This window comes from Schistocerca americana, chromosome 9, assembly GCF_021461395.2.
Source record: "Schistocerca americana isolate TAMUIC-IGC-003095 chromosome 9, iqSchAmer2.1, whole genome shotgun sequence".
Classification (NCBI taxonomy): Eukaryota; Metazoa; Arthropoda; class Insecta; order Orthoptera; family Acrididae; genus Schistocerca; species Schistocerca americana.
In genome coordinates, this window is record NC_060127.1 from 120,540,079 (window position 1) to 120,552,635 (window position 12,557).

The window sequence follows — 12,557 nt, forward strand, 5'->3', positions numbered from 1 at the left end:
CTATAGTGCTCAGGACCATTTGAACCATTTGAACCATGCTCACTAGAAGCAAGGCACGTTTGCTCCAAAGTAGTGAGAATATTCGAATCTCATCACAAATGGATCAATGTGAGACTCGTAGCACTGATATAGAGAAAGATGCAGAGAATTCTCAGTCTAATGCAGTAATTGACCTTGCGGATTTGTCGAATGCGGAATTTTCTGATTATGACCAGAAAATTCAGTCAGACAAAAACGCAACGGTGAAACCGCAGCTGAACGCCATGTGCACAGAAGCGCCAAAGAAACTGGTATAGCCATGTGTATTGCAATACAGAGATATGTAAACAGGCAGAATATCCCGCCGCGGTCGGCAATGACTATATAAGACGCCAAGTGCCTGACAGTTGTTAGACAGGTTACTAATGCTACAGTGGCAGATTATCAAGATTTAAGTGAGTTTGAACGTGGTGTTATAGTCGGCTCACGAGCGATGGGACACACCATCTCCGAGGTAGCGATGAAATGGGGATTTTCCCGTAAGAACATTTCATGAGCATGCCGCCGAAATCAGAAACCCGGTATAACAACAAATCTCCGAGATCTCTGTGACCGGAAAAAGATCCTGCAAGAACAAGACCAACGACGACTGAAGAGAATCGTTCAGCGTGACAGATCTGCCACGAAACATCTTCGATATGGGCTCTGGGAACCGAAGGCCCGCTCGTCTACCCTTGACGACTGACGCCTCGCCTGGACCCGTCAACACCGACATTGGACTGTTGATGACTGGAAACATGTTGCCTGTTCGGATGAGTCTCGTTTCAAATTGTGTCGAGCGAATGGACGTGTACGGGTATGGAGAGAACCTCATGAATCCATGGACCCAGCAAGTTAGCAGGGGACTGTCCAAGCTGGTGGAGGCTCCGTGTCCGCAGCTCGTAGTCGTGCGGTAGCGTTCTCGCTTCCCGCGCCCGGGTTCCCGGGTTCGATTCCCGGCGGGGTCAGGGATTTTCTCTGCCTCGTGATGACTGGGTTTTGTGTGATGTCCTTAGGTTAGTTAAGTTTAAGTAGTTCTAAGTTTTAGGGAACGGATGACCATAGATGTTAAGTCCCATAGTGGTCAGAGCCATTTGGAGACTCTGTAATGGTGTGTCCTGAGCAGTTGGAATGATACGGACCCCTGATATGTCTAGATACGACCCTGACAGGTGACACTTGCGTAAGCATCCTGTATGACCACCTGCATCCATTCATATTCTGTGTGCATTCCGACGGACTTGGGCAATTCCAGCAGGACAATGCGACACCCACATGTCCAGAATTGCTACAGAGTGGCTCCATGAACACTATTCTGAGTTTAAACACTTCCGCTGGCCACCAAACTCCCCAGACATGAACATTACTGAGCATATCTGGGATACCTTGCAATGTGCTGTTCAGAAATCATCACCCCCTTGTACTGTTACAGATTTATGGATATCCCTGCAGGATTCATGGCGTCAGTTCCCTCCAGCACTCCTTCAGACATTAGTCGAATCTATGTCACGTCGTGTTAGAGTACCTCTGCGTGCTCGCGGTGTCCCTACACGATATTAGGCAGGTGTACCAGTTTCTCTGGCTCTTTAGTGTGTATAACGTAGCATCGCGGCACAATATCTCTTATTTTGTAGATTCGAAAGGTAGTTTGGACTTACGTTTCCCGCCTCGAGATTTCAGTTTAGTCAACGACAAGAATAAGTGCGACAAAGCAAAAGGGATGATCGTTTTATGGTTCCCGTATCCTTCCTGCAGTCACTCTTAATTTATCTACAAATTAGCTGAGTCAGAACACAGGTAACACTTGAGTGTATGGCGGACACCAGGATACAGTACGTATATAACGCCTACATTGTAAACTCGAAAAAAAAAATTGTAGGTTAACATTTAAATGTGAATTTATCCCTCAAATTTTTGAGTAATTTTAGTTTCTGTTTCTGATCCTTGGTTGTTTATGGAAGACAACTGTAGCACAGCATTAATAATTATAAATTTTATTTCTAGCTATTTGAGAAACGTGTAATAGTCCACTATATTGGAATATCATTTGTGTTTTGCCTGTGTTTTTTCTCTCTTTTAATATTTGCTATGCATTCACTTTCATACGTATGAAAACATGTGTTGTAAATGTTTGAGGTTAAAAAATAATAAATTGAGACAGTGTTATTCAAGATGGGGCAAACATGTGTTCCGGACGAGTGGACACTGCTGGACGTGAATGCATGCGTATAACAACACACCGTGAGGTGCACACCACGTGTTCCACACCGGTTCCGAGCGAAATGCGGCCTATGTCACTGTGATTGAAGCTAGTTACGTGACCACAAAGTCGTGGGCCGGCCGCTGTGGCCGAGCGGTTCTAGGCACTTCAGTCCGGATCCGCGCTGCTGCTACGGTCGCAGGTCGCGGGTTCGAATCCTGCCTCGGGCATGGATGTGTGTGCTGTCCTTAGCTTAGTCAGGTTTAAATAGTTCTAAGTCTAGGAAACTGATGACATCAGATGTCAAGTCCCATAGTGCTTAGAGCCATTTGAACCATTTTGAACCACAAAGTCGTGGAAACAGTGTGGCCAGTTGTTTGCTGAGAAGTTTAATGCTGTCAAAGCGCCAACAAAGAGTGTCATGCAACGCCTAGTCCGAAAATGGACAGGATCTGTTTTGAACAAGGCTAGAAACATTCCGAAACGTGCCCGCTCACCTGAAAACGTGGCTGCGGTTCAGTAGAAGATGCTTCAGAGCCCTACTAAATCAATCCAACACCTGTCGCAAAAGACCAGCATATCACGGCGATCGTGCGGACGAATACTCCACCAGGACCGACCTGTGCATGCGTCATTACCGAGTGTCTGTTGTTCATGCATTAAAACCAGCACATTCTCCAAAGCGCCTCCTGTATTGTGGGTGGCTGTTCACTGAGATTAACAATGAAAGAATTCGGAGTAGTGAAACAGCTTAAATCACTTAATAAAAGCAAGTCTTCTGGTCCAGACTGTATACCAATCAGGTTCCTTTCAGAGTATGCTGATGCATTAGCTCCATACTTAACAATCATATACAACCGTTCGCTCGACGAAAGATCCATACCCAACTACTGGAAAAAAGAACAGGTCACACCAATATTCAGTAAAGGTAGTAGGAGTAATCCACTAAATTACTAGCCCATATCATTAACGTGCTGAGGGAATTAGATTAGGAAATGAGACACTTAAAGTAGTAAAGGAGTTTTGCTGTTTGGGGAGCAAATTAACTGATGATGGTCGAAGTAGAGAAGATATAAAATGTAGACTGGCAATGGCAAGGAAAGCGTTTCTGAAGAAGAGAAATTTGTTAACATCGAGTATAGATTTAAGTGTCGGGAAGTCGTTTCTGAAAGTATTTGTATGGAGTGTAGCCATGTTTGGAAGTGAAACATGGACGATAAATAGTTTGGACAGGAACAGAATAGAAGCTTTCGAAATGTGGTGCTACATAAGAATGCTGAAGATTAGATGGGTAGATCACGTAACTAATGAGGAGGTATTGAACAGAATTGGGGAGAAGAGGAGTTTGTGGCACAAGTTGAGGAGAAGAAGGGACCGGTTGGTAGGACATGTTCTGAGGCATCAAGGGATCACAAATTTAGCATTGGAGGGCAGCGTGGAGGGTAAAAATCGTAGAGGGAGACCAAGAGATGAATACACTAAGCAGATTCAGAAGGATGTAGGTTGCAGTAGGTACTGGGAGATGAAGAAACTTGCACAGGATAGGGTAGCATGGAGAGCTGCATCAAACCAGTCTCAGGACTGAAGACCACAACAACAACAACAACATCATTAACGTCGATATGCAGCAGGATTTTGGAACACATATTGTGTTCGAACATTATGAATTACCTCGAAAAAAAAGGGTCTATTGACACACAGTCAGTATGGATTTAGAAAACATCGTTCTTGTGAAACACAACTAGCTCTTTATTCGCATGAAGGGATTTAAAATTGATTCCGTATTTCTGGATTTGCGGAAGGCTTTTGACACTGCACCACACAAACGGATTGTGTGAGTAAGACAGAAGTGATTTCTGTCGTTCCCCCAGTTAGTGGTTCAAATGGCTCTGAGCACTATGGGACTTAGCTTCTATGGTCATCAGTCCCCTATAACTTAGAACTACTTAACCCTAACTAACTTATGGACATCACACGGATCCATGCCCGAGGCAGCATTCGAACCTGCGACCGTAGCAGTCGCGCGGTTCCGGACTGAGCGCCTAGAACTGCTCGGCCACTGCGGCCGGCCCCCAGTTAGTGTCACAGGCCCTTTGCTGTTCTTTCTCTATATAAACGATTTGGGAGACAATCTGAACAGCTGTCTTAGGTTGTTTGCAGATGACGCTGTCGTTTATCGATTAATAAAGTCATCAGAAGATCAAAACAAATTGCAAAACGATTTAGAAAAGATATTTGACTGGTCTGAAAAGTATGAGGTCATCCACATGAGTGCTAAAAGTATCCGTTAAACTTCAGTTACATGATAAATCAGTCAAATCTAAAGGCCGTAAATTCAGCTAAATACCTAGTAATTACAATTACGAGCTACATAAATTGGAGGGAACACATAGAAAGTGTTATGGGGAAGGCTACCTAAAGTCTGCGTTTTATTGGCAGGACACTTAGAAAATGTAACAGACCTACTAAGGAGACTGCCTACACAACGCTTGTCTGTCCTCTTTTAGAATATTGCTGCGCGGTGTGGGATCCTTACCAGATAGGACTGACGGAGGACATAGAAAAAGTTCGAAGAAGAGCAGCACGTTTTGTATTAACGTGAAATAGTGGAGAGAGTGTCACTAAAATGATACAGCATTTGAGCTGGACATCGTTAAAACAAAGGCGTTTTTCGTTGCGACCGCATCTTCTCGCGAAATTTCAATCACCAACTTTGTGCTCCGAATGCGAAAATATTTTGTTGACTCCGAACTACATAGGGAGAAACGATCACCACGATAAAATAAGTGAAATCAGAGCTCGTACGGAGAGATATAGGTGGTCCGTCAAACGAAATTGGAATAATAGAGAATTGTGAAGGTGGTTGGATGAATCCTCTGACAAGCTCTTAAATGCGATTTGCAGTGTATCAACGTAGATGTAGATGTATAATAGCTAATAGCTTGGACGTGGATCAGTTTATGTCTAATGAATCCTGGTTTCACCTGAGTGGTTTTGTCAAGTCACAGAATCACAGGTTTTGAAGCCGCACATCACTCTTCACAGGACAGAGCCACAGCCCGTAATCTACACACTTGTCAAACACATACTTTTTAATATTTTGAACATGGCTGCACTACAGCAACGGTTACAGAACAGCAGGAACAAAAGACAGCCAACCAGATGCAATAAATGGTGGTTTTCAAATAACGTTGACCACGGTTTCGACGGATTGAAACCCGCCTTCTTCAGAAGACAAACAAACTTCACAAACGTAATTCATTCAGTAAAAGCTGTCTTCAGATGACAAGCATCAGGAATGGTCTGTATGTCATATATAAAAGTTAGGGCCCCTAAAAACAAGTGCTTGTCACATCAATGAAACCAAACACTTATAAAACAGTCCATGGTAGTAGCTACATGCTATTTTAAGTGTTTGGGTTTACTAATGTGACAAGCCCTTGATTGTAGGGGCCTTAATTTTTACATATGACATACAGACCGTTGGTGCTACATGTCATGTGGAGACAGCTTTTACTGAATGAATTACTAATGAGAAATTTGTTAGTCCTTCCGAAGAAGGTCGAAACCATGGTCAAGGTTATTTGAAAACTACCATTTCTTTCTGCAGATGAGGAAACCATTTCGAGAATAATGATTAGCTTATTTTGTACGTGAAATGTTTGCTGAACGGCAAAATTTGCAGTTTTCTACAACAAAGGTCTCCATTACGTCATCTTTTGTTGGGAAAGTGACTCACAATGCAGGGTGAATATGTGGATGTCCAACACCACACCAAGTTAGTTCTTCCACAGGTCGGACTACAGTTTACTTTCTCAAGTAATGCAGTGAATCCAAAAAGTATTCATCTAGCTGTGTACATTTTTTTAAGTATATGTTTTTTAAGTGGGTAGGACGTCAAAAATTTAAAAAAAATTGATTTTTCAATAATATGCCTATTTCGTAGCGCAAATTTTCCTGAATAGTTTGATGTATAAGACATATTTATTTGAGAGATTATAAGGCACGTTACTTAGTCTTAAGTGTACCAAGATGCAGCGCCACACCACTTTACACAGCATCCTTCTGTCATACGTATTTCGCTCTGTAGAATTCGAATATTTATATTTGCGGCAGAGATTGTCATACGTGAAAGAAAAGACTGTTTATATCGATACTTTCTCTACTGCTATCGACGTGCATTGTTTTGATAGCTGATTTTGTTTGTTCTCGGTTTTGAAAGGTTTGCAGTGTGATGTTGTGAATTTCGAAACGATTTTCATTTAGCTAAGTTGTTCTGTGGTCGTTTGTGGCATATTATCGCACAAGATGCCGCTTAGAATTCGTTGCTTCAACGGTAAACAACGTCACCAGCGCAACAGGTACACAGTAAAGGGTGCTACAACCAAAGGTCAGGTGCTGGTGGTGAAGAATATCATCACAGGAGTTTTCTACCGATTGCTGCAATGAAAGCCATCAAACTTGTATTCAGGGGCTTTGCAAATGAAAATTTATTGAAGAAATGTCTTCGTGGCGGTACCCAAGACCCAAATGGAAGTTTTAACCAATGTGTATGGGAAAGATTGCCAAAAACAATTTTTGTGGGAAGAAATGCACCTGCTATTGGTTTTTATGATGCAGTTGCATGTTATAATGATGGTGTGCAAAGCAGAAAATACGTTTTAGAGAAAATGGAAATTAAGCACGGAGTGCACTACACCAAAGTTTTGTATGCAATAGACAGAGAGCGCGTAGTAAAAGCAGAGAAATAATTTTTGGAGGTGATAAAATGAAGAAGAGTGCATCATAGGAATCTCAGAAGGAAAAAAAACTGATTTAGAAAAGGAAAAAGAACCTGCCTATGGTGCTGGACAGTTCTAAAAAAATGCCAAATATAATCAGAAACTTTAACGGCCATTTTCCGCAAAACACAATTTCTGTACTTAGGTATATGCAACGTCGAAAATAAATATCCTATTATTTTCAAATTTGGTATGCTTATTAAAAACAAACTTCTTAATGCAAAACTTTAGAATTTTACAAATCTATTAAAAAGTGCGGTAAAAATTGAGATAATTAACTATAAAATTTGAGTTTTTTCTAAATTTGAAGTTTACAATTTAACGGTTCATTCATTTTTTTTCATAAATTAAATAAACTCTAGTGTTTCATACACCTGTAAATATGGTTTGCATTCTGCGCAAAATTTATGGAAGACTGTCTCTTATGTATGAAGAAACTGTACCTATAGCAAGAAATGGAGCCAATAAAAAGTGAAAGAGTTATAATATTTCACATGTAAAAAAATTTATATTTTATGTTTTTTAACTTCCACTACTACTATGAGTGTGAATCATGAATCCTTCTGGTCGTACTGACAAAATTTTATGAATTTATTTGTAAAGGGATAGACAGTGGAAATTAAATTTCCTGTGGTGCCTCTCCTGCTCCAAGTCGGCCCGTTTGACGTCCTTCCCCCATGAAGTAAGTCTGAGACACGTGCGTAGAAGTGAACACAAAACGTGAAGAAACAGACCTGTGGAAAGTGTCTCAGTAAATTATTTTTGTTGAAAAAGAATGGAACATATACATTCATAACTATAACAAGATTAACAAAATAGAAAATGTCATACAAAAGCTACTTCACAAACCACAGTCAGAATACGCCTAAAATTCGCACCCAGGGACGAAACTTCAATGTTGATTCACGGCACATTGGCTGGAGTATCAGCTGTCCACAACCAGAGCCAAACTTTCTTACGGCTTCTTACAAGTCGCCATTCGTCTTCCAAAATATTAAAAAATACTCCGTACTTCCAGACCTAGTCCCGCTCACCTCCCCCTTAAATTATCTCAAAGGCGCCCTTGGTAGGGAGACAGCCCTAACTGAAAGAAAACTTATTCTGCGCCTACATAATCATGGTAAATCCTCTTACGAGATTACTAAAATATTTGGCAGACCTAGATCGACTATTCAGATCGCTTTTGTGTAACGAAAACATTGAGAAACCAGCCACGGACTGGGCGCCCTCGTTAACTGACCGGTGCAGACGTGAGTTTCATCGTGAGGATAATCAACAGAAATCCTAAAATCAGCCCCCCTGACTGGGGAGTTGAGAGTCGAGGGGCAAGAAGATATTAACTACACAGAAATATCTGCAAGAAGTATGGGCATAATGGCAGAGAAGCTTGGAAGAAATTTTGGGTCAGCGAACAGAATGAGAAGAAACGTCTTAATTTTACCCAGGGACATAGATTTCGCAACCAAGTCTTCAGGTTTAGTGTTATGTGTAACATATTCGGGTCGGACGACATGCGAATGGTGTGGTGCAGAATCATGTGGCCATGGTGAAGCACGGTGGGGATTCCCTGATGGTGTAGGGGTGTATGAGTGCTGCACGCACTGAAGAGCTACATTTTATAGAGAGCACAATGGTCTAAAAATGTATATTAAGATTTTAATGTAAAATCTAAATGCTAAAGCCGAAAATTTATATTTGCCACCAGTACAACGATCGGAAGCATACAGATAGAAATACCGAAAATGTGCCTCATGGACAGCTCACCGAAACAGCTCAGCACTTCTACTCAGAGCAACAGGTATTAATCCCATTGGCCATCTTTGGAATCTGCTCGAGGATAACACCAAAACAAGACAACAATGTCTTACATAGAGCTCTTCATGAAGAGTGGGACAAAATTCAATTCTCTGTGGCGGCTCTATGCTCAAACGACCGCAAGCAGGAACAACTACAAAAGGAAACTCCACTATCCATCAATTTTTTAAATTTAAACCTTTTCTATGCTCTAGATCAGTGGTTCCTGACGGGTAGTCCGCGGACCCCCAGGGTTCCGCGAGCTATGCCAGAGGTGTCCGCAAGATGATTTTAGAATAAAAAATATGTTAAATACATTTCGTATGATAACAGATTTTTTTGTTTTGGCTGCTTCCTGCATGAGCAGAGCTTTAGCGAACGCTAACTTCGGCGTCTAGTTCTTCCTAGAGCCAACTGACAGTAGCGCACTCTAGCGCAAAGCTAGAATTAGACAGAGGCAAATAGTTCAGCAGTATGCCGTTAGACGGCGCGCGCTGCCTCTTTGCAGCTGACAACTGACAGTCACTTTACACAGAAACTCGCATTTCAGACGACAATCGGCCATTGTTAATTTGTTGCCCGTGCTTCTTTCACAGACCGTAAAAGTTTCAAGTTTGGAACCTAATATTTGAGAAGTAATGGATTGAAAGGTTAGACTGACCTCATCTCATTAAAAACTGAAAATTGAAACTAACTGCATACTGATGGCGTACTCTGTTGTAAATGTACTTTTTCAAGTAAATAATACCTTGTATGAAATTAGTGTTTTCTTATTTTTCACACATGCTACTGAATGCAATGTCAAGTGTAGTACACTTGAAAGACCAATTTACTCAGTTTTAATTTTTTCCTGTCATTTTCAGTTCATACTCAATTTTTATTTCTTTAAGGAGTTTGTTATACTAAACACCCAGATTTGAAGACAAAGATTTTGAGCAATAATCAAAAATTTAACAATAACGGCTAAATTGAAAAAATTTTAAGCTCAATATTTTTTCAATAATGAATGTGTCAATGTTTTCTAAGTATCAAAAATAGAAAACTTCTAAAAAGACTCTTAATTTGGCTTTTTTAGGTACTTGATACTGTGATATGACAAGGTACCAATCATTTTTAGGTTAGGCTTTACCGTGACTGTTATTGACATTAAATGAAACAAGTTTACTGTTACCAGTCACCGTTTTATTTATTTCCACGACGCGTTTCGAAGGTTTAAATCTCCATCACTGGGTGGATTTACATTAGTTAGTATGACATTTGTGTGTGTGTGTTGTGTTACGATTTTTTGGAGGATATTTGTTTACCAATGTGGCAGTATACATGTGATGTGTTACGACAGCAAAAGGACCCTGTGGCCTCTGGAGGCAGTGCCACACGTTCCTACAAGAAATTCGTAAAACAACACACACACAAATGTCATACTAACTAATGTAAATCCACCCGATGATGGATGTTTAAACCTTCGAAACGCGTCGTGGAAATAAATAAGACGGTGACTGGTAACAGTAAACTTGTTGTTTCATTTAGTACCAATCATGCTCGATGAGGGGGTCATCGAAAAAAATTTTGTTGGGAACCCCTGGTCTAGATGTCTAAAATGTGGGCAAATACTTTGTGATGTTGCCTTTGTATGGCATTTTGTGTTTTGTTAGCCTACGAATGTATTTTGTGCGTTGTTTTTCAGTAAAAACGCGTTGCTGAGGTAATTTCCACAAGATTTGCACTTCAGATTTTGTATTTCCTCCCTGTCACATGCAAAAGACTTAATTTTTTGATAAATGTGCAGCTGTTTGTCGGCACCAAGTCGCGTTTTCCACTCACCTTGAAGCGGAGCGGTCCGACGGGCGGCGCCGCATAGGGGATTCCCAGGAAGGAGCAGTAGGGGAACCCCCACACTGTGCGGCAGCGGAAGCCGAGCAGCTCTCCCTGCGAAACGCGCACCTTCACCGTCTCCTGCTCTGCGCCCGCCATGCTTGCCGCTGCGTCTGCTGCCACTGCAGAATACTGTACGTGGCAGCGGGCTGGACTGCTCCAGCACGTTGCGTAACTGATTGATGGCGCAGCCGGCGGGAGAGATAATAACATCCTTTTCGCAAGTCATCCGGCCGCGCGCGGACTGCGGTCTGGAGACGCTAAACTAACGGCCACGCCACGGGCGTATCCCACTCTTATTTCTGTGGGAAACAGTAGGAAACCCTTGCTGACAGCTACGTAACAATACATCCTCAGGTGGCCGAGCGGTTCTAGGCGCTTCAGTCTGGAACAGCGTGAGCGCTACGGTCGCAGGTTCGAATCCTGCCCCGGGCATGGATGTGTGTGATGTCCTTAGGTTAGTTAGGTTTAAGTAGTTCTAAGTTCTAGGGGACTGATGACCTACGATGTTACGTCCCATAGTGCTCAGAGCCATTTTTATAATTATGAGATGTAGGTATTTCAAATTGAACGAGAAAAAAAGATGATACTGCTGTGATTTGAACCAGCCCACGGATAATCTACTGGTAATAAGATTTCTAATACATTAGTAGGACCTACTTTGTAACAACACCAGTATACGTGTGCTACCGCCTCTGAATAATAATCGCGTTTTGTTTGTTTGGATCAGGTATATTCTTATGTTAAACGGATTACACTATCAAACATAGGATTTAATTTGGGGAAGGAATTTCTGAGAATGTATGTTTGGAGCACAGTATTGTATGGTTGTGAAACATTGGAAAACCGGAACAGAAGAGAATCAATGCATTTGAGAAGTGGTGATATGGATGAATGTTGAAAATCAGGTGGACTGATTAGGTACGGATTGAGGAGGTTCTGCGCAGAATCGGAGAGGAAAGGAATATGTGGAAAACACTGACAAGGAGAAAGGACAGGATGATACGACATCTGTCAAGACACCAGGGAATGACTTTCGTGGTACTAGAGAGAATTGTAGAGGGCAAAAAATGTAGGGGAAGACAGAGATTGGAATACATCCAGCAAACAATTGAAGACGTAAGTTCCAAGTTCTCCTCTGGCACAGGAAAGGAATTCGTGGCGGGCCACATCAAACCTGTGAGAAGAATGCTTACAGTTCATGAGTTCTTACAATATTAGAACGTCAGAAATCGATCATCTTAATAGATAAATGGCTAATGTTTGAGCTAAGGCAAATGTGCGAACGGCTACGAAGTATCACAAGTATGAGGTATAGGCTGCGCGCTACAGTTGTCCGACATAGACATGGTTCAGCCGCAAGACCATACTCTCAGAAAACTGTTAGTTTCCAGTTAACTAGTATCAACTGTGCCGACATTATCAGTTAATCATGTTTAGTGAATAAATACGCCGTTAAGTTATTCCGAGTAATATGGCCTCCTGCTTCGCTACTTAGAATGATAGGAAGTAGAATTGCACTTTACAGGGAACCCGACAGCGCTGATGCTGCTTCTGTGAGGGACGTAAACGTCGGGAACTCCTCGGCAAAAGAGGTAGAAGGAATCCTACACGATGACTCACTAACAAAGTCCAAGGATGCACCATTTGAACCAATACATCCTCAGACCATCCAAACCTTAATGTAGATGTTATGTAGATTTCTTGAACATACTGCATGTTCGAATACAATAAATATCCATAACAAGAAAAACGTCTGTCGACCAATCAATACGGATTTAAAAAGCATCGCTCGAGTGAAACTCGCATTCCTTATAGTTGCACGATACCCTCCGAACCCGGATTAAGGGCTCTAGACAGATTCCAAATTCGGAAATTCCCGGAAAAAAAGT

The 12,557-nt window shown here is 41.7% G+C and overlaps 1 protein-coding gene across 1 annotated transcript in view; it reads right to left on the bottom strand.

The window, feature by feature from the left end:
- Window positions 1-10,792, bottom strand: part of LOC124551156 (esterase FE4-like) — a 195,472-nt gene extending 184,680 nt beyond the window's left edge. The window contains exon 1 of the mRNA XM_047126123.1: window positions 10,615-10,792. Coding sequence (XP_046982079.1) covers window positions 10,615-10,764 — 150 coding nt within the window. The 5' untranslated portion in view covers window positions 10,765-10,792. The remainder of the gene's footprint in view (window positions 1-10,614) is intronic.
- Window positions 10,793-12,557: the final 1,765 nt, after the last annotated feature.